The sequence below is a fragment of the Lemur catta genome, chromosome 3, assembly GCF_020740605.2.
Source record: "Lemur catta isolate mLemCat1 chromosome 3, mLemCat1.pri, whole genome shotgun sequence".
Taxonomy (NCBI): domain Eukaryota; kingdom Metazoa; phylum Chordata; class Mammalia; order Primates; family Lemuridae; genus Lemur; species Lemur catta.
Window position 1 is genome coordinate 4,099,659 of NC_059130.1, and position 22,944 is coordinate 4,122,602.

At 44.1% G+C, this 22,944-nt stretch overlaps 1 protein-coding gene across 2 annotated transcripts; it reads right to left on the reverse strand.

Annotated features, from left to right (window-relative positions):
• Nucleotides 1-678: 678 nt before the first annotated feature.
• CREG1 (cellular repressor of E1A stimulated genes 1) lies at nucleotides 679-11,110 on the reverse strand. Of its 2 annotated transcripts, XM_045546628.1 has the most exons (4): nucleotides 10,755-11,110; nucleotides 6,501-6,620; nucleotides 5,232-5,416; nucleotides 679-1,911 (listed from the first exon to the last, which is right to left on the reverse strand). In XM_045546628.1, exons 1-4 carry the CDS (start codon nucleotides 11,103-11,105, stop codon nucleotides 1,908-1,910), a joined length of 660 nt encoding a protein of 219 aa, XP_045402584.1. In that variant the 5' UTR covers nucleotides 11,106-11,110; the 3' UTR covers nucleotides 679-1,907. The 2 variants fall into 2 exon arrangements, with proteins under 2 accessions (XP_045402584.1, XP_045402585.1); XM_045546629.1 differs by lacking the exon at nucleotides 679-1,911 and having other exon boundaries at nucleotides 5,228-5,416; nucleotides 10,755-11,109.
• Nucleotides 11,111-22,944: the final 11,834 nt, after the last annotated feature.

A 22,944-nucleotide genomic window follows, 5' to 3' on the forward strand; every position in this document is an offset into this window, starting at 1 on the left:
GATTGGTCAACGGAGACAGGCTAATCCTCTAGCAAGACCATATGTCACAAAAAACAACGCTGCTCAAACTACAGAGGCTGGACTTGGAAACTCTCTGTCATCCACCATATTCATCACACCTTGCACCAACTGACTACCACTTCTTCCAGGCTTTCGACCACTTCTTGCAAGCAAAAATGTTCAATTCTCAACAAGCTGTGGAAAAAACACCTTTTGTAATTTCATCACCACTCGCTCTCCAGGCTTCTTTGCTGCTGGTGTAAACAAGCTACTGTTAAGATGGCAAAACTGTGTCCATAGTTTAGGAGCATACTTTGATTAATTGTACTGTTTCTTGTTTGAGATATAATAAACTTTTGATTTGAAATCAGACATTTCATATTTAATGACCTAATAGTTGTCCTCAACCTAATTCTTTCACAACATACGTTGGCACCTGAAGCCCTGAGGCAGAACCTGTGACAAGGGCTGGATTCCATTAATTACCATCCCCCAAATTTTAGGACACAATGAGCTTTTTGGCAATGGGAAAGAGTAGTATTAGTCACTCCAATTTTTGGAATAGCCAGTCATGATTTAAGAGCATGTCAAAATAATAACACTAAAGGTTCTCCATAGTAGACAAAAAAGAGTATAGCAAATGTTAACATCTATGTTTATGAAAATAAATCCAACACATTTCATTAAAATAATGCTTTTAATTATTGATGCTTTGAATAAGAAATCTATTTGACTAAGTTTAGTATAAATCATTTTTCTTAAACAGAAGCTGTCTGCTTGATTTCAGTTCATTTTGTATTTTCAAACATAATGACTCATGTTTAACTTTTCTCTTTACCTTTTAAGAATTCAGTGGCTTGATTCCTGACATACTTCTTTAAAAGGAACTTGATGTCATCTTCTAAAATCATGTGTTTGGGTAATAAAATTAAATAGTGTCTTCTCTTCCACAGAAATGTGATTTTTTAAATGCCATGTTCTCTTCCGTCTGATGACCTGGTTTAGGTCACAGCAGCGGTAGGAGCTATTTAGAGATTCAGAGCAGCTGCCGAAGCCTTAGGTCGCTGCCGGGAGCAGCAGTACTTAAAAAGCTATGCAGAGTGGTTTGGGACACAGACTTTGTCCCTAGCCAGAGCTGGTCCATGCCTGAGTTAAAGCTGATTATAAAAGAATAACAGAGACACACCAAATTCCCTTCTTTCTTTTGCAATCCCCCCAAAAACAATGTGTGTGTTTTGATTATACAGTCTCCATTTACGTGGGGAAATCAAATTTAGGAAAAGTCTTACGAACTTCTTTTGTTCTAGATGAGTATCATTTTAGAATGCAAAAAGGTTTTTGAAAAGTTCTTTATACGAAATAGTTTTGTCCTGTGCTGGATCAGTACTACTCAGGACTGTCAGACGTAAACTGACGTGAGTAGGAAGCTGCACTGGTGTTACGTCTTGCTTGCTGTTTTGGCAAGGTTTCTCTGGGCACGCCGTCGCAGGAACCAGGCTCAGGCGCTCCGGAGCAGCGGTGCTGAGTGGGCACACTCCCAGCACCGGGGGCTCCAGCACCTTCCAACGCCGAGGGGCAATCTAAATCTGGTGCTTGCCCCTCTTTAAGGAGCACTGTTGGAAGCATCTTTGGAATTGATGGAACAAAACTTCTTTAATTGTAGTGAAAGACATTTCTCCATGTAAATGGCTTCAAAATACGGAAAAAAAAAATTTAGCAACCACATCTCTCAAGAAATCCAGTCCAACTCTATCTGGTAAATAAGCAGGCAAACAAGGAAACCAGCATGTGACAGAAAACTGACTAATATTCTGGAAACTTTCCAGAGAAACAGTAAGCCCTGTAACTGTGATGAGCCTCCTAAGGAACTTCACACGTGTGGTTAGTTAAATGCGCCACATTCTGCTTCACCTAGAAAGAGGAAGAGAGAGGAAGAATTATTTCATTAAACTGGGTTGACAAATCTTAAAAGTTAATTCATTCTAGGGGAGGACTAGAGAAACTTCTGATCTAAAAGTTTAAGATTTTGAGTTGATTTCAGCCACTTCAGTATACTAACAATTACCCGAGTCTGTTAAAATGCAGATTGCTGGGTTCCGGTTTCAACGGGTTAAGAGTAGGGCCTATGAACCCTCATTTTAGCAAGCACCCCTCCTCTCCAAGTGTGATCCTAACACACTTCAGTAAATGCTGCTGGGATGTGGCTGCTGTTCTTATCTCATTTAAGAAGAAAACCTGAAGGTTTAATAGACAAAAAGCATTGAGAACAGAAGGGCCCTCACATTAGGGCAAAAGAGTAGTGCCGAGCCGGTGCCTGGTGAAACCAAGTGCAGCCGGGAGGTGAACTTGTCCCACCGTAGTCTTAGCCACTGCCGATCTGGAAGTCCGTATCTAGGTAACAAGACTGGGCAAGGTTATAATCAATGACCTTTCATGACTCTGTCTTTGCTAGGAAATGTCTGGATGCACCAGAGGTGATAAAATGAGGCCTCGCGCAACCAGGCTGCTGCTCAGACAGTAGAGATAGGAGGTGATGCTCATACTTAGGAGAACTGCTTCCCCAAGGGTGTCAGCAAGTACTCTGTGTACACATTTAAACCTTCCACTCGGTTTGCAAATATGCTCATGGGGTCTTGACCCAACAGTCCAATGAGGCAAACCACGTTCAGTTAGGCTCCATATTTGCTCTAGCCAGTGGCAGACTTCATCTGAGCCAAACAGATGTCAGATGCAGAGGGCTTTATGGTACTTAGAGAAATAATGTTAACCAAAACTGATCTGGGCAAGCCAAGCAAGGTGGCTACAAATTTAGGGAAGCTCCAGAATGCCCGTGAGGTCCCTGTGAGTGATTTCCAAGAATATGCACGTCTCGTCCTGACAGATATTACTGTACCCTCCCCAGACTACTAACCAGTTCTGGTGGCAAACCGGGTGGGTGGGAAGCGGGTCCCATTCCCAGACTCTGAAATGGACAATTAATAGTCAGAGGCACCTGGTCACACAGGACAGCTTTCAGGCCCTGCTCAGTCCCCGGAGTCTGGTGTACTGACTCAGAAGGGCTCACACCCTGCTCTAGTCTTCGGTCCTCCCCTCAGAACAAGGAAAAAATGTTGTCTCATCTCTGCGCTGCAGGAAAGTGCTCACTCTGCATAATAAGGTGGGAACTCACTTATTCAGCACAAAGACTTATGGGAAAACAGTTTTATTTTGTGACTAAAGCATGCACTGCCCTTGGGCATGTTATTTATACCAAAATAAACGCACATCAGAGATTATGTCCTCTGAAAGTAAACTTTAACTTCAAAGAGCAGGCCCAGCATTCTTGCTGTCATCGTCCTTGATAATTTGTTGCCTGGGAATAATGTTGTAATTGCTACCTCTAAATTCCTGTAAAGTAAGAGGTGTTTACCAGCCCAGAAGATCAACGGCCCATTTCTCTTCTCCCACATGCATGGCAGCAAAATAATCGCCAGGACTGTTGGATTCTTAATTCCAACAAAGAGCGTGAGCGTCTTCGTCTCAAATAATCAGCCAGTCATTCCCAAACACCTGCTCCCTGCTCTGTGCCATGCACTGTCTTAGGCCCCGTCTGGGATTTTAAAAACTTAAAAAAAAAAAACAACAACCCAAAGCTCAGCATAGAACTGTTCTACAATGGAATCACACATAGATTAAACAAATGCTAAGAATTTAAGCCCCCAAATGGGCTACACCCTACAAGTCTAGCTTAGTATCATCATCCTAATCTCCCCAAACAGCAGTCAGTCATTACAAGCAGAAAGTGCATTATAAATCACACTGGATTAGGAGCCCTGCCAACTAGCAGCGAGGTAGCCAGAGGGGCAGTACAGCACCATGGCTGGAAGTGAGGTGATGGCTCTGGAGCAAGAATGCCAGGGTTTGAATCCCAGCACTGTCACTTCCTGGCTGTGAGGCTCTAGGCAAGTCTCTTACTTCTCTGTGCATGAGCATTCCATTTCACAGATGAGGAGAACAGTAGCTACCTCACAGGCTTGCAGTGAGAATTCCATGAGTTCATACCTTAAAGCCACCACTATAGCACCCAGCCCGTAATAAAGGCTCAAAAACACTAGCTGCTGTTGTTATTGTTGTTGTTATCACCTCCTCAGCTATGCCAAAATTCCCTGTCACCTGGGAAAAGAACCAGTCCCTTGTATTCCTTCACTTGAACCTTGACCTTATTCCAGAGAATCTGATCACAGCCCCTTCCCTGCCCCTTTCCAGCTTCAGACTCTGCTTCTCCTTCATTCTCTCCCACGGCCTCTTCCGTCCCTGCCTCCTCCCTTGCAAGCCGGCACTTCCTCGTGGGAGAAACCACACATCCCCCCAGGCACTCTCAGTACTGGGAGCTGAGGGGACAGGCTCCCTTGCTCAGACTTGGTTGTGGGACATTCACGGTCCAGAAGCCACTGAGTCTGATTCTCATGAGAAAATGCCTTCCCGGGTCATAAGTGGGCTCTGTCCAGGGCCCAACGAGCATAGCCCGGAACGGAGTCTCAGCCTGGTGTCCAGGCCTGTAGGTAGAGTTCAAGGGGCTGTGAACTTGGCTGGAATTTGTTTTTCCATTTTCATTAAGCTCTAACTGAAGTTTATCATTTCTTTCTTTTCTTTTCTCTTTTTTTAGACAGAGTCTTGCTCTGTCACCTGGGCTAGAGGAGTGCTGTGGCATCAGCCTAGCTCACAGCAACCTCAAACTCCTGGGCTCAAGCGATCCTCCTGCCTCAGCCTCCCAGAGTGCTAGGATTACAGGCGTGAGCCACCGTGCCCACTGTATCTATCATTCCCTTCAATGACGAATGTATGCAATAAACCACAGTGATTAGTGTGTCTGTCCCCAACAGAAATATAGAAATCACATACACTTTCATATCATGTTACAGTTGTTCCAGATGTCTTAAAATACTGCCTTCAGTCCTCACTACTTTGAAAGTACAGTATGTTAATTAGTAAAACATATTACTATACCACACATTAAAAAATATTTTTATAAATGTATTTCAATATACTTGGTTTCCTTTGTAATCCTATGTATTTTATGAATTTAAAAATATGATTCTGAGAAGCAGTTATTTGCTTTACCAGCCTTCCAAAGGGGTCCATGGCACACGAAATGGTTAAACCCCCCAGCCCCCCCACCCCCAGCCTTAGAAGGCTGAGGACCACTGTAAGGGTCGCAATATTAGAAAGGCGTAAGATGTGCAACTACTTACTGAAATGTGACATTATAATATTCTTCAGGTGTCACTATTTTTGGTCCACCAAAGTAGTCCAGGACCCAGATATTGGTTATATTCAACTTGGCAAAGAACCAATTATGGCTGGCAGGCCAGGTTTCCATGTCAGGGTGTCGAGTGAATAATGAATGCTTTGCAAAGTCCATTTCTGTTTCATTCACCTAAAAGACATATGTGAAATAAACATTCTCATAGCAGTAACATTTTGTTCTCTCATTTGTTAAGAATATATGATTCCAGCGTTCTATAAATCCTAAGAGTTTACTTAGTTATAAATCCTGATCTTAAACTTAAGGAATCAAAAAAAAAGGAAACTTGAAGAATGCAGAGAACAACAAAGATTTCAAATGTTGGTAATAACAGATATAATACAGTGGGAAGCCATCAGGAGTACAAATTCTCATTGCTAAACAGTAATTTTGAGCTACCAGAGTAACTTGCACAAAGTACTATAACATGTTACTGATAAGACACATAATATTAGCATATTTATCCCATGATACACACACGTTAAACACATCAATGAGTGTACACGAAGGATAAAAGCCTTTAGCAGAAGCACAATGGAGCTCAAAAGCCTTTGCCATTCCTCCCCCTTGCTCCTGCCAGTGAGGGAGACTCAACTACAGAGATGCACCCACACAGAATTTCCAGGCCATAAATAAAGCTTGTCTGAGGCTTTCGTGATTGACAAGGTCAAAAAGCAAATCTGCTGGCTTGGCAATCAGATCAGCACTCAGGGCACCTGCTCACTGCCCTGCCTGCAATTTCATTTAACCTCTTCCCTCAGCACTCATCCTAAACTAAATTCACTTCCAGTTTTTAGTAACGGATATTCCTCTTATTGGCCTACTTAATGTGCTCTCCCTGCTCTATGCCACTGTTAAAATATGGAGACAGGAAGCCCAGACACAGGAAATATTGTACAATGTAAAACACGATGGAGAGTAGAGAGCTTTGGTCGAGCAGATGTTCCTTAGCAAGAATAATTTTATATAGGAGCTTTATAGTTGTTACATCTGTTTGGCTTCAGAAAATCATTCCTTTGCCCCATAAATACCAGATTGAGCACCTATATTAAAGCAACTGACTAAAACCTTTAATTTTCATAGAATTACTTCACAGAACATCTTCTAACTGTGCATCTCAATCACAAATCCTTACTCTCAAAAGATCTCTTCTTTCATTGTTAATAAGATCATGCCCTTCTAAAACCATCTCTCTTCGTGTGGGATATCTATTTACCTTGGTCACAGTTCCTGACAGTATTATGTGAACACAAAGGGGGCTCTGAGGATCAAATCCATGTTTCCTGCAGAAGTCAGTCTGCGCCAAAGACATGGTCAGCGTGGCGTGCGGATTCCCCTGTAGAAAGAAAATGAAGACCCTCTCGTGTGAAATACGGTTTCTGGAGAGGTAATAAATTTCTCAAGTTGCATATATAATGTACCTAGAGCACAAGCGGTCTTCCATGAAACAATGAATTGTAAAACACCATCTTCCAGTCAGGGGAAAAATACTGCTTGCGTAGAGACTGATCCTGACTCCCCCACACCCAAAAGATGGGGAGAGTCATATTTAAAATTAACTGACTCAGTAAGAATTATTTCAGCACATTTTTCTTTAAACTCTGAATTTGTTCTATATTCATTAGAGGAATTATATTAATAATTACACTACCCAAAGTCAAGGCTGGTCTATAGCCTTCACTGAAAGATCTAAAGAGTTAAACTCTAATATGAAACTATTGCATAAAAGTACCACAGTTGCTCAACTAGTTAGGCAAGAAAGTAGCTGAATCATGCTGCTTGGTTATCTTATGCTAGCAGAAATTGTCATGTGATTTTAAAACTTGTAGAAGTTGTTCATTCCTGCTTTAGCAACAAGAGAAGTGTTATCCTGGATTCAAAGTGAAGTAAGCAAAATTCTTAATTCTTATTTAGAAATCAGCTTCATAAAATGCACTGTTGACAGATTACAGCAGAATTTGCACATTGCATTTCAGACTCTTTAAGCTCTAAATGTCTTATGGAGAATTTTGCCATTTCACAGTGATCCATCAAAACAGTGAGTAATAAAGAGATCTCCTTGAAATCATTTAGCCAAATATTTGCTGTCTAGAAACTATTAGACAGCAATGCACTACAGGAGGCCAAAAAAAGAAAGGGAGTATGCTCAGATAAGGTCTCTTCCCTCTGTGAGTTTATCATCTGGTTGAAAAGCCAAACATAAACAAAACTTAAATAATGCAAAAGACAGAGAAGTAGTCAGAAGGCAGTACATAACTAATTGCAAATGAATGGTAAAGTGCAATCCAAGTTCAGCATAAGGAGCCATCAGCATAGGCTGGTGTGACGGAGAAACTATAGGGAACCTTATAATATATTCAAAGTGAGGATAGAAGTGGGAGGGCATATTAAAGGCAGAAGGAATGATGACTGCAAAAACCACAGAACGGAGAGCACCTAAGACACAATGGAGAGTACGGAGAAACCCAATTTGCTAGAGAGACTTTCAGAGCAAGTGGTTTGGGGTGGCTAAAATCCAAGCTAAGGAGTCCAGATTGTGTTTTGTAAGCCAGTGTTTGTCAGTGCTTTCCAAGAACCATCTGCCTGGAGAGCTTGTTAAAATGCTGATTCCTGGCCTCCACTCCAGACCCAGGTATCTGCATTTTAAACAAACACCCCAGGTGATTCTTAGGCAGCTATGGGCAGAGGATGTTGGTAAAGGCCAGAGGGCAATGCTGAGGTATGTTGAGAGGTATTTTGTTACCATAAAATCTGGTGGGCAGGGTGAACAGGGCAGATAGGAAGACTATTAAAGAGTTACTTTAAGGCAAGAGGTGATAACCTTAAGGATGGTGTGGTAGGAATAAAAAGGAAGGGACAAGAATACAAGAAAACAACAGAAAATTGTCAGGACTTGGGAAATGAGGTATTTGGGGAGGGAGTGAGAATTCCAACTATGTTTACTGAGAAAACAATCATTCCATTAACAGAAATGCAGAACAGCAAGAGCAGCTGGTTTCAGGAGGAAGATAAAGGACTGGATTTAAACATGCTGAATTTGAGGTGGTGGTAAACTAATGAAGTGAAAATGAACAGCAAGCAGTTAGCAATACAGAACTTTGAAGAAGTCAGTAAAGGACATAAATTTAGAAGTGAATCTTATAACAACTGGGAATAAAGTGAATGAGAGTATATATGATCTTCTAAGGATCACACTGAGAACAGAAAGGTAAGACACTGAATTTGGAGGACGCTCATTTTAGTGGGTCAGAGAAAAAAAAAATCAAGAGTGATCAGAGAAGAGAGGGTCATATCACAAGAGAAGGGTGCCAAGAAGGAAGGGAGGCCAACAGGGAGAGACCTTGGTGCCCAGAATCAAACCCCAAGATTTCATTTCTGATTCACTGGCTCTGCAGCCCAACCTGACACCATTACCAGCTAACATCAGCAACATCTTCCTAGAAACATTTACTATACAAAAATGCCACCAAGAAAAAAACATACAAAAGAAACATCCCAGTGGCCAAGTACATTTGAAGCTTACAACCTGTCTCTGAGTTAGAGACGACAGGCCTTCTGCGCATGAAAAGTGGTCCCAAAACTAGATCTTCTTGTTTTTTTGGAACTATTTCACTCCCGTCAATGCAAAGACATGAAGTGCATCCTGGAGGTCAGAAAGAAGAGGAAAAGTGGAAAGCACATAAACCAATCTTGAACGGTTAATCGATGGAATCAGAGCCAGACAAATTCTGATGTGGCCACATCTTTTCACTGCCATTGTGAAAATCCTGGGTAGGTCCTCACCATTGCCTCTTTCTGGACACGTCAAGGACCTGGGCTGAAGTCCTAACCGACAGCCATTAGCTGGCTGGTCACAGGTGAGTCCCTCCATCTCTGAGTCTTTGTTTCCTCATTCCTGCAATGGGAATGGTAATACCAGCAGCTCCCTAGTCACCTCACTAATTTAAATATGATCACGTATAGCTCAATCTCCCTCCTCCCCTATTAGAATCATCAGCGAGAGGTTTTTTTTTTTAGGGGGGGAGTGGGTGTTGTTTTAGGAAAAAAAAATGTGTTTTTAATAAAATGCCTTGGCACTGCATTTTAAACAGTCTTCCTAGGTGACTGATTTGCAGCCAAAGCTGAGCATCACTGATGGACTGGAATGAGTGTGCTTTGAGCACATGCCTAAAGGAATGGAGTGGGCTGGGAATAAGAAAATGCTGAACTGGGGTATATGTGCCTTGGCTGAAAGGGGGCAGCTGCTTCTGTTTTCCTCAGAAAATGTAGGTCCTCAGTGTTGCTAGATCTTCCAATTTTTCAAGAGAAGGCAGAAATTTAGATTTTTAGGTAAAATCTCAATTTAAAAGTGTTGGTAACTCATTCGGATTTATTAAAGACAGAACTCTGTGTGGGCCAAAGAAAACTGGTCTATGGGACATATTCAGGTCACAGGCCACCAGTCTGACCTGTGGTTTGAAGGCAGATGGACCCGAGATGAAACTAGGGTTAGGTCACTAGCCTTGGGCAAGTAACTTAACCTATCTAAGCCTCAAGTTCTTCATCTGCAGAATTGGGATAATAATACCTCCTTCAAAGAATTATGAGACAATGAATGGAAAGTGAAGGCTGGCCTGGCACGTGGAAAGTGCTTAATCAAACATCAGTTTCTTATACCCTGTCTTGATTAACAATGTTGTACTTTCCCAGTTGGCCTCAGATCTGAGATCTTTGTCAAAGAGACCCTCCACCAAACCAGGCTCCATTCCTGGACTGTATGGCTCTAGCCTCCTAAGCTGTGTGTCTGTGACCCCATCCTTGGGACAGCAGAGGTCCACTGGAGTTGTGAGCTTGGCCCTGCCCCAGAAGATGGGCAGAGGATGAGGAGACAGACCTTAAATCAGTTCTGCCAGGTATTGAGGAAGCCACTGTGCATGGGGAGGCCTAAAGATTGCAGTAATCCTTGTAATCATCCACGATGTTATTAGTTTCTTGCTGCTGAAGGGGAAATTCTTAACTCAGAAGGAGAGTAAGAAAGAGAAATTCCAAAGTCAGGCACGCAAAGTGCTTAATGACCCAACCACCTCTCTACCCTGCAAACCCTTTAACAATAAGAACTCGGTTAATGGAGACAGTGCGCCCCAGACCGGCTCAGGACGACTCAGGGATGCAAAGTCCTACCGGTTCTGGGAAAGAATTCACCCCCAGTGCGTCGCCCAGCGGGGAGGCGTACGCCAAGTCCTGGTACTCGGCTGCCCGACATCGGGGACGCCGGAGGCCCGGCGTGCCGGCGAGGGAGAGAGGGGGCAGTCGTTTGAGCCGGGTTCAAATTCTTATCTCTAGCAGCCACGCTCCACTTCCCGGGCAGAAGTTTGGCGACAGTCGGAAGGTTCACGCTCCGGCCGCCCCGCCCGAGGCCGGGCCCGGGGCCGCGAGCCCGCGGCGCCCCCACGGCCACCGAGGCGGGGAGGCGGCGCGGCTTCCCGCTCACCTGCAGGTTGTGCGCGGTGAGCTGCAGCGGGCTCAGGTAGAGGTAGGGCTGGCCGCGGCCCGCGCCCGGCGGCCCGTCGCTGAGGGACAGCACGTCGGCGAAGGGGCGGCCGCGCACCTCCTCCAGCGAGGAGGCGGTGGCCAGCGCGCCCCAGTCGCACAGGTTCGTCACGAAGCGGGCCACGCGCGCCGCGTCCTCGCGGGGCGGCAGCGGAGGCAGCTTGACCGGGTCCCAGTCGCCGTGACCCCGGCCGCCGCGGCCGCGCGCGGGCGACGCGAGCAGCGACAAGAGCGCCGGCGCCAGCAGCGCGGCCAGCAAGGCGCGCATGGACCCGCGGGCACGGCCGGCCATGGCGGCGTCTGGGCGGGCGTCACGGCTCGGCGACCTGTGCGCCCGGAGCCCCGAGCGCCCGGGCCCCGCCCCCGCCGAGGGGGCCAATCAGGGATGAGCAGGGTGGAGGGGGCGGGACCTTCTGCCGCCCCACAACCAGTGCGAGACGCGATTTGTTGACGCGCCTTCTGATCGCTCCGCCCCGCCCTCTTTAAGGAGAGTCGATATGTCCTAAATGGGATGTTCGTTTTGTTTTGTTTGACAGCTGGAAAACGCGGGCCTGGAGAAATTTAAGCAACTTGCCCAAGTCACACTGCTGGGAAAAGACCAACTTCTTGACACACACACCCCTTCTTTTCATGCCTTTGGACATGGCTATCTAGCGTCTGCGGGGAAATGCTGCATTTTCAACCCGTGCGCCTCTTTTCTGCTGAACTCGCTCAGCACCGAACAGCGCCGAGGTTCCCAACGGCGAAGTCGGGCAGAAGCCCCAAAGCTCGAGACCTTGTAAACTGACTGCCCGGGAGTGTCCCGGACACCGAGGGATGGTGAGTCTGCCAGCAGAACACCAGGCACAAAGTCCGCCCTGAAGGTCCAGGCCCTGTTGAGTCGTCAGGCTGCCTTGCTTAACACAGTGAGGTATTTTCACTCAGCTGCTGTGGGCCAGTCATGTGAGCAGGTGTGGGCGACAGCTGTGTGAGCCGAAGTCCGCCTCCACGACCTGTCTCAAACCCAGCCTCCTCGCATCCAGCCAACTTCTCAGGACTCTATAGAAACAAGACCCTCTTCTCTGCATAGGAGTCTTCAGTTCCCTCTGGTGGCCAAACGATGTCACACACACCGGCTTCCACATTCAGGTTAAGAGGCACGTGAACAGCTCTCAAAGTTAGTTTGCTTTTAAACAACTGAAATTGGAAGAGCTTCAGGCTAGATGGAAAAATAAATAGGAGAAATTTAAAAGGAGGAAAATAAAGGTTCATCACTTTCAAAACAAATACTTAATACAAATACTTGGGGTCCCTGCCAGTTACAAATATTAAATATTTCATCCTTAACCTGTTAAGGAAAGGACACAAGTAATTTCAAATCGGAGTTCTAATCTCAGGTCTGCCACTATCATATCATGTGACTATGGGACTTTTATCTCACCTTTGGGCCTCAATTTTCTTATCTAAAATGAGGAGTTAGATTAGATGCTATCTGATGCCTCCTCTAGCTCTATGTCCTATTTTTCTATTAATATGCAAAATATAAGCCTTTTGTAAGTTTCAGAGTATAAATTTTCTTGCAAGAGAATGGAAAGAGTATTTTTTATTCATTGCCACACCTTTTATTGTTGGCATACAAAATAATAGGCTCGTTTACAGCTCCATTACAAAAATGGCGCCTAGAACTTGGTCTCACACGTTGGAGCACGAGAATGAGGTCTACAAACCCTCTAGCTTTAAGCACCACACCTCAGTGTCTGTCTTTGCACTTGCTGCCCCCTGTGCCCCATATTCCCTTCTCTCGGCTGCTGGCATGGCTGCCTCACTCCCATCGGGATCTCACCCATCTGTCACCCTTTGGAGCTGCCTCCTAGACCACCCTTCCTAAGAGGCCTTCCCCAGTTACTCTTCAGACAACCCTGTTTATTTCTTTCACAGCAATAATCATACTCTGTAATAACAGTGTTTATTTATTTAGTGACTTGCTAATTGTCTCTCCTGCTAAAAGGGAAGTTCCAAGAGAGCAGGAATGTTGTCCATCTTGCCCACCTCCATATCCCCAAAGCACAGAGTGGGCACTTAACAAATATTTATTGAATGACTTCCTGACTTAATGAATAATCTCTGGTGAAATTCTTTCCACATAGGGCTGTATAAATCAACAACAGGAAGTGAAGATAACTGAATAGAGATACTTAAGCATAAGAACTGGGCACGTCAGCTTTTTCCATCCTCATAGGGATATTAGGGAAGCCCTTAGCCAGGAGTGGCTGAAGTAATCATTCCAGATTCTGCTGCTTCTCATCCTGACTCGTGTTTCTATTTGTACAGCCTGCACCGATCTCCATCCCTCGCAGGGCCACCATGAAATAATTTCCTCTCCTTATGTGTGAATTCGATCCTGGTGAAGAGCCCACCCTGCAGGCTCCCTCTTTCACATGGTATTGCCCTTGTTTATTTGTCTAGGTTGCCACCAGCTGTAGTTCCTTCTAGGTCAGGAGTGTTGCCTTGTCATTTCTGCATCCCAGCATCGAGCAGTGCCAGGCATCTAGCAGACACCCATTACATGTTGTTGACAAGATGAATTGCATCAGAACAGTTATACCAAGTGCAGAGGGTTCTCAGGCTGTCTGCAATTGCTCGGGCTTTAGTCTTTAAAGAATAGAAACCTTCTGGTTTGCATGGTATACATGCTTCAAATAGTAGATGGCTAGTGAAGTGGGGAAGAGAGCTAGCTTCAGAGTCGGCCGCTTAAGCATGACCTTAGATAGGATGACACTGAACCACACTTTCCTCATCATTAAAGTGGGGCAAAATAATAGCTCCTACCTCATTGCATTTTTATGGGGAGTAAATGAGATAATGCATTTAACATAACCAGCATAGTGCCTGGAACATAGTAAATGCTCAATAATTGTTAGCTATGTATTAGTAATTGGCAACTTGTGTTCTATTTCTGTTCCTATTTTTTACTCTAAAAATCTGTAGATTGCTTCTTTTAATCTCTTTTTGAGATTGAATACCTTTCACTGTGGCCTCTGCAAAAAAAAAAAAAAAGAATCCTGAAAAAATAACTTTACAGAATGTCTGGGAATTCCTCCCCAAGCAACTATGGAGGAAATTTTCATAGCCCACTCCAGCTTTGAGGGAGAAAAGTGCACGTATATATGTATTATTTTTCATTAAGCAGATGTCCTTTCCTCTACAGTTTTTCTCATCTCCCTTTACTTTAAACAAATGTTCCCAAAATTTAAAAAGTAGTAATAAAAATCTGCTCTTTTGTTGACTACCCTGAGTTTTATATTTTACTCTTTCATGTATGTTTACATTTGGCTAACAATTATTTTCCAGGCATTTAGGGAACAATTCTTAATCTAGAAGACATGTTTTCCAAAGGTTTAATAGTGTTTGTTAAGTAAAAAGACATATCAATAGCTTTTGGATTACATTTGTTTAATCAAAAACACATTAACTAAGCTTTAGAAAAGTAGTTTTCCCAGTATTTCAATGTGTGAGTAACATTAAACAGGAAAATAAAGTTATCTGTGAGTCAGAAGAAAATGGTTAAATTAGAATTTGCACTAAAACAAGGCCAGCCTTTCCCATCATCACCATAGTAATTTTAAAAAGCACAAATGAAAGGGTGCCTATGACAAAATATCTCTCCACCTTGCCTACAGGGAGAGATGCCAACATTTCTGTTACTTATGTATCTGTGCATTAAATTTATACATTTAACCAGTATGCATTGGGTGTTGACCAAGCCCTGATAGGTGCTGAGAAACAAAATATTAATAGACATTGTCCCTGCCCTTAAAGAAAACTTCTGTCTAATTAATTCACCAATATGCAAACAGACAAGTTATAATTAAATGTCATTAGTACGGCATGGCAGGCTATACGTGGGCAAGAGAGCATGGAAGAAGGAGCAGAGGCCTGCCTCAAAGCAGAGCTGCATATCAGATGTAATCCTTGAGTTGAAACTTGAAGGATAAATAGAAGTTTGACAGACAGTGAGATGGTGGGAGAGAGACAGAAAGAGGCGAAAAGTTGTAAGTTTTTTCCCCTTTATTATTTTTTTAATTTCAATGGATTTAGGGGATAAAGTAGTTTTTGATACATGGACAAATTATATAGCAGTGAAATCAGGGCTTTTAGTGCACACATCACCCGAATAGTATACATTGTACCCCATAGGTAATTTTTGATGGGGGGAAGAGTTTTACATAAAGGAAATGGAAGGGACATAGGCAAGGAGACATGATGTGTTCGGAAAAGCAGCTGTAGGTTGAAGAGAGTGTGGAGAACCAGTTGGGGGAGATGGACATGTTCAGCTGGGTAGGGGAAGTGTGTCATGCAGAGAGGAGATTTTAACTTTGTGAAGCCATAGAAATGCATATGTTAGAAAGATCATACTACAGAATAAACTCAGAAAAAGAATTTCAAATATTTGAAAGGTAGAGAAAACTGTTTTATTAATATATACTTATGATACAACTAGAACATTCAAGTGAATTAATTGAAAGACTACTAGGACTAAAGAGAATTCCATAGGGTGGCTAGACCCAAATAAACATAAAAACCAATAGTTTTCCTATACACTAGCAATAAAGTATGATAAAATATAATGAAAAAGATATAGTTCACAAACGGAACAAAGGAAGAACATAAAAAAGGACATGCCTTATTTTTGGATAAGAAGATACAATTTTATAGAGAGAGCTGTTCTCTAAGTTAGTCTACTATTTCAGTGAATTCCAAACAAAATCCCTACAGAATTTTTTAATGGAAGTTGATGAACTCATTCTGAAATTTATTTGGAATTGTCATTGCATAAGTATAGCCAAGAAATCTTTGTAAAAGAAAAAGTCTGGGGGAACTTGACCTCTAAATATGAAACATACTATAATCTTACTAAGAAATGTGTAAACAAAATATAACTTAAAGCTTTAAGACAACATTTTAACAAACTTGTCAAAAAATACTATTTATAGGACTTAGATTGATTTTGCTACCTTCCAGTGTCATGAAAAACAAATGTGTACATTGACAAAGTACTATAAGTTAAAAATACTATAACTGACAATATGACAGTAGTAGGGACCATGGTATGAACAGAAAATTTGTTACAGGTTGGATTCTTCAGAAGTAGACGCCACCAAGGCGTTTGGACTGCAAAGTATAATTGGTCCCTGATTTACAATGGCTCCATTTTATCATGGTGCAGAAGCAATACACGTTCCTTAGAAACTGTACTTCAAGTACCTAGACAATCATTCTGTTTTTTGCTTTCACTATAGTATTTAATAAATTACATGAGATATAGGATACTTTATTATAAAATAGGCTTTGTGTTGGGTGGTTTTGCCCAACTGTAGACTAATGGAAATGTTCTGAGTACATTTAAGGTAGGCTAGGCTCAGCTATGAGGTGCGGTAGGTTAGGTGTGTTAAGTGCATTTTTGACTTATAATATTTTCAACTTATGATTGGTTATTTTCAAATTATGATAGGTTTATTGGGACATAGCCCCATCACAAGTCAAGGATCTTCTCTGCACTTATTAAGGATAAACACCTCTGAAAGCAAAGGGGTGGAAACAGTATTGGGCAGAGAAGTCAACCTGCAGTGCAGGACTGACAAAGCCCCTCCCCATGAGGAGTCCTGGAGTGTGTACGGTTTATTGGGAGGTGGTCAACCTCATGCTCATTCGTAAGATGCAAATTAAGATCACAGTGTGATATGACTACGTACCCACCGGAATAGCTAAAATCCCAGTGTTGGTGAGAGTGTGGAACAGTGGGAACCTCCATATACTCCTGGTGAAAATGTGAGCTGGTTCAGCTGTGGTGGAAACTGATTGGCAGTGTCTATAAACCTGTGATCCAGAAATTCCACCCCTCAGTGTATACCCAGCTGAAATACTTATAGTCATATATACTGACCAAAAGATGTGTATAAGAATGGTCATAGCAGTGTTATCTGTAGTAGCCCCCAACTTTCCATCAACAGTAGAATCAAAAAATAAACTGTGGCATATTCATACAGTGGAATATTACAGCTGTCAATGCTGCTACGTGAAGCAACGTGGATGAATCACACAAATGTAATGTTGAGCAAGAGAAGCCAGACACAAAACACTTGTGATTCAGCTTATATAAAATCAAAAGTAGACAAATCATTCTAAGGTGATAAACACGAAAATAACAGTTCCTTTCGGGGGGTAATGACTGGAAGGGAACACGAGGGAAGCTTCGGGCTGTTGGCAATGTTCATTTCTCGAGCTAGGCGGGGCTTGCATAGGTGTGTTCACCTTAGAAAAACAATCACTGAGCTTTACACTTGATTTGTATACTTTTCCGTGTGTATGTTTGTGTGGCTCCTTAACAATTTATCCCAAAACCTAGTGGTTTAAACAACAAACATGTATTATTTCACCATTTCTTTGGATCAAGAATGTAAGTGTGGATTAGCTAAGTGGCTCTGGCTTCAGGTTTTTCCTGATAGTTGCAGTCAAGCTGTCGGGTAGGACTGCAGGCATCTCAAGACTCTGCTGGAGCCTTCTTAAAACATTTTCGTAATCTCAGAATGACATCCCATCCCTGAAGGTGAGGGAATTAATATAGGACATGATGCCAGGAAGTGAAGAAGGCGGACATACGGGATTGGCAATGTTACACTGCGTTAGTATTCAGAGAGGAGGGGTCATTATGAAGACAGAAGAACATCTATAACTTATTAACGTGTTTATCTCTCGTCCAGCTCCCTAACCTCCTCTGTTCTCACGCCTTCAGTCTAGAAGTGGAACATGATGGAAAGGGGAAGAAGACGCTAAAAAGGCACCCTCAACCACAAGAACTGAAAGTGCATATGTCAACAATAATGTTTGGCAATAGTGGGGGGGGCCCAGCTTTGGCGCCTGGTGGTTGTAGGCCAGCGCCCAGATCTGCAGTGTCTGGTGCCATGGTACCCCCTGAAAAGTGGCTCAACCGAAGGCCTTGACAACAGAAGAAGGCCCTCATGCAGCTGTGTGGGCAGAGGTGGCGCCAGCAGGCAGTGGAGGTTGAGCTCATCCGTGAGACACCCACAGTGGCAGGAGGGGAGCTCGAGGTCCCACAGTCGTGAGTGGAGATGAGGGACATAAACACAGAGTTACTGGTAATGTGACTCATTTTGTCTCCCAGGCGAACAGAAGCTACCTACGTAGGTAAAGCTTTCATTGGAAAGAAGGGAAAACCATTAGCCAGATAGATAGTGACATGTTGGAGGTGAATGAGAAGTTGGCTTTGGTCAGAGGGCTTAGACTGGCAGCCCCTGGACTGAGTTCAGGTGACTGACCCTTGCATTCTCCTTGTTGCTGGTCAACAGCCTCCAACAGGCTTAGGCTCAGGGTCAAAATCTTCTATCCAAAAAGTGGATGCATGACACAGGGAGGTGTCAGGGGATAGGGAGTGTCCCTATGGGGCTGTACATAGTGTTTCCTAAAAGCGAGAAGGAAAATGAAAGCTAAGTAGTGACAGAGTTGAATTGTCAAGATGTTTGGCTGGTATGTAGGCTGCTTCTACTTCTCACTTCATGTCTCCATATGCATCATCACTTAAACTAAGGCTTGATCAATACATATTTGATGTGAGGGGTCTTTGCACAATAGAAAAGGCCGTGCATACTACACCATGTTCATTATGTCCAATAGTCACAGGTTTTCATACCAAGAGATGATTTAACTTCGAAGGCTGTGACTCAAGGAACTGCTGGTGACCTGGGTGACTACTAGAATACCAGGTACAGTAACTGGATGAGTTAAGAGCCCTTTAAAAGCTGTGCCTTGTAAATTCCATTAAGGGTGTGTAAACACTCTTAGATCAGAATGCACTATAAAAATAATTCTTATGTTCCTTAAGTGATGATAAGTGAGATCATATTTCTTTGCCTAAACCCACCAGTGGCTACTCCTTACGCTGGTTATCCACACGTGGCCAGGGTGGGGGGTCCCAGTGGCTGAGCCGGCCCCTGCCTCTCTCCCCACCCACACCGCCTCCACTCAGTCTCCAGCTCCAGCCGCATGTGTCTCCCGGCTGCTCCCAAACATCTCAAACACTTTCTGCCTCAGGGACTTTACACTTGCTCTTCTTTTTGTCAAGAACTTTCTTCTCTGAGTTCTTCACAAGCCGGCTTCTTCCCAACCTTCTCGACTGTTGAAGATCACTGCACAGGGACCCTCCCTGACTACCCCATGGAAAGTACTCACTTCTAGTCACTCCCAGTTCCATTACGCTGTTTTATTTTCCTCCTAGCACTCGCCACAATTATATTTCGTAGTTATTTGTCCACCCCTTCACTAGAATGGAAACTCCATGGGAGAAGGACCTTGTCTATTTTGTTTGTCCCTGAATCCCCAGGGCAGGGAACAGTGCCTGACTGCTGAATGAATACATGGGTGATTAACTCATGGGGCATATGTAAGATGTTTGCAGCTGTGTTTACTTCTACAGTTTGTGTAACGTGGAGTGCAATCTAAGAGCACATCACTCTCCACCCCCATACTGCTATCAAAAGAACATATTCTTTCCATCTTTGTACCCTCCTACCCCCAATAAGAAACCCAAGAATTCTAGACTGCTCTTAGGTTATGAGGTCAGTCCTGTTACAATTGCAGCGTGCAAAAAAAAAAACAATTTAATAACTGAGAAACCAGAGCCCCCTACAGACAGGCTGCACTCAGAGCCTTTCTTGGGAGCCATAGAGGATGCACAGGGATTCCACCGGGAACAGGCAGCTTCATGCAGGTTGCAGGCATGGCTGGGGCCCTGCTCCCCTCACCCCCCATCGTCTCTCAGGGTGCAGGGATGAGAGGATGCCCTCTCTGATGGCGTTGCCCTAAGCTGTGGTCACTCTGTGTACCTGTAGGTCTGAGCTCCCAATGTAATAGCTCCTTCGTTACAAACCCCTTTCAGCATGATCACCATGGCAAGTATTTACTAAGCTCTGTGTGCCCAGCACTGTTCCTAATACTTTTGGGTACTGTCTCATTTAATTGTCACATCAACCCTGTAAGATAGTACTATAGGTCCCCAATCTCATATTCTCATTTCCAAAATCCAAAGAGCTCTGAAAATGGGGAAGTCTTCAGAAGTCAGTTGGCAGCAAACCTTACCTCAGTGAGGCTTTTATGGTTTTTATGCATCCTATGTACTGTGAGTACTCCTGTGCTTCACTGAAGAATTACGAATGTTGTGGAAGAAAAGAACCAGAGCACCAGTAGCGTAAGCCTTTATTCTAGAACGCCGGGCACGAGAAGTCCCCGAAAACAGTGTTCTCAAATGCCTTGAGGAGGGAGGGAGGCGTTTTTCTTTATTCAGGCCATTCCAGGGGGGTCGTCCCTAGCTCAGCAATTTCAGGAATAGTTGGTGAAGGACGGATCTTGGCAGAGGAAGGACCTCCTCGTGCACATCAGCAGCCCTGGTTTGGGATCTCATTAAGAGGAGTGAGGAGGAGCGATGAGGGCTAAGGTCGTGTGCTAGCGTGGGTGGGAAGAAGAGCTGTGGAGGACAAGGACAAGCGAGGGCCTCTGTAGAAGCTTCTAGGCCATCAGTGTCTCCCACAGTGCATTTGGCTGTGGGGTACTGCTCCAGACCCCGCTGTGGGGTACCGTGTAACACACAGAATAGATACTATGGGCACCTTCTTAGTTTCTCAGATCTGAAAAGCCCTAAATTCCCAGACTCATCTGGCCCCAGGGCCCTTAGGTAAGGGATTAGGGGCTGTTTCTGTCAGCCTGTCTTAGAGCTGAGGAAACAACGGGGCCCATGGGGGTTGAGGAACTCGCCCAAGGGCTGGCATTTAGTGAGCAGACTAACAGACAGCCTGTCTCCTGCAAGTCACTCCTGGGTCCCACAGCGGCTGGGTCAGAGGGGACGTGCAGCCTCAGTCAGGTGCTGCGCCCACAGCTGCTCTCCCTCAGGGCCACAGCGTCCCGCCCCAGGCTGGAGGCAGTCGAAGATGAGTAGGGAGAAGGCCCACCCTGGCACTGCCATGTTTCTTGCCTGTCCAGGGCGGATGAGGAGGCCTACGGTCGTTTTCCTCTCCATTTTATTTCCTCCCTGACAGACTTTCTTGGCCATTGACAATATATTTTTTTCTTTAAGGATTATATAGAATTTTTACAAAAGCCTAAATGCCCCCTTATTGAAAGTAAAAAAAAAAAAAAAAACACTAATAATACTTAAAAAGGCTAAAGTGCTCTGGCCGGGCCTTCGGCCTCGAGGTCTGGCAGGGAAGTAAGAGCAGCCACTTCCCACCGCAGGGCTCCTCTGGCCCCGAGTCTGTGGGGTGAATTTCCCACTAACGAGCCTCCTTTCACCCTCAGTAAAGCCTCCTAATTCTTCACAGGTAAGTGTTTTTAACAGCTGACATGTTACAGAAATTTTCAGTGACACCCCGCCCCAAAAAAACCCCTCTCAGAAAGAGCTCCATAAATCTTCATTTCACTGCAACCTCTTCACAGAACCCAGTTTTGTTCCACAAACAACCCAAACCCCCCACGTGCTTCACACATAAGCTTATTATGACCCTAAGTTCCACTTGGATTTCGAAAAATGTAATTTTCTGTTTGACAGGAGGCATGTGGAGGTAAGTTAACCCCCTTTCATCTTGCTGGCTTGGACGCCCGGAGGGGCCGTGGGTTACTGGGAAACTTCTCCGGGAGGACAGCGGGGAGCCCAGGCTGAGCTGGCTCCCGCCTCAGCCCCCCGGGGAGACGATGCCTGACTGGCTCAGTGCAGCACCTTACTTTATGTGCTGAGTTTTCCTTAACAAGAAGCTGGCATTGGTCAAAGAAATCAGCTTCACTTGTGATTTTAAAAATGCTAATCATCTACATCCTCAAAGAAACCCACCAATGTTGGAGGTCTACACTATTTTTTTAAAAAGCAGCAGCAGCCTAGAAAACCCCATTTCCTTCAGTTTAATGGGGTCACTTTTCCCTTTAATATTGAAATAAAAATATCTCATATGCTGGGCTGGGAAACTCAGCATTTTCCCACAGAATAATGGAGGGTTCCCAGGGCTTCATGTTTCTCACAATAGTTTTGGCAAGATTTTTGATCTTGCTTGAAGCTTTCTCTTCTTTTTGCCCTGAATTAACCCAACAAACACTTTGCCTTAATTCCCCCATAACAAACACGACTTACTCAAATCATAGCAGGTTTTTGTTAAAGATTTGGGAGTGGAGTTACATTGCCGTATACCGCAGCAAATTATTTAAAATTGAACATCAGAATCTCTATTCTAGAAAGTTTCCTAGGCTGCCACGAGAGACTTGAAATTTTTTTTTCTTGAATATGTACAGTAGTTTAGCTCAACGTCTTTTCCTAGCACAGCCACTAAGGCCCTGGGGCTATCTTCCACAACAAAATGGCTTTTCTTTTCATAGCATTTTGTTAAAGGAAATGTAGTTCTTTTTCTAAAAGAATCCTGGGCCCATTTTTAAACTCCCTTCTACATGTTTACAAAACTCCAAAGGGAAACTTTACGTAGGTACTCAGTATATGCTGATCAAATAAATTTCAGACATACTGGCTGAATTCATCTTATTCCTCCATACCTAAGAGGCAGGGGCGGGGGGCGGGCAACATTTGAGTAGGCATTTTGTGCCAAGGGTTAGCCTGTGTGCTATTTGTGGTAGGCACTACGCTGCCCACCAACATTTCTGGCTGTTGACCTTCCAGGCACGAGGCAAGACTGCAGTTCTTGGCCAACGTGGGGTTAAGTGGGGCCATATGACCAGTTCTGGCCAGTGAGCTGTAAGTGGCAACGATGTGTATGTACCACTTCCACGCTGGTGTCTGACCCGCCAGAGGGCTCTTTTCCTCAACCTAGGGAGCTGGCGGGTTCCAGATTGTGGGTGCTCTGTCCACCTGGATCCTGGAGTAACGTAGGGTAGATCTGTCCCCCACCAAAGGTGACCTGCAGTGACCACAGTGAATATGTATTATGAGTGGGGAAATAAATAAAAATCTTTGTTGTTTGAAATCACCAAGATTTAAGGGCTATGTGTTACCATGGCATAATCTCTTAATAGCCTACTTTGACTGACGTACTATCTAATTGTAATTCTTACAGCAACCCTCTGAAGTAGGTATTATTATCTCCGTT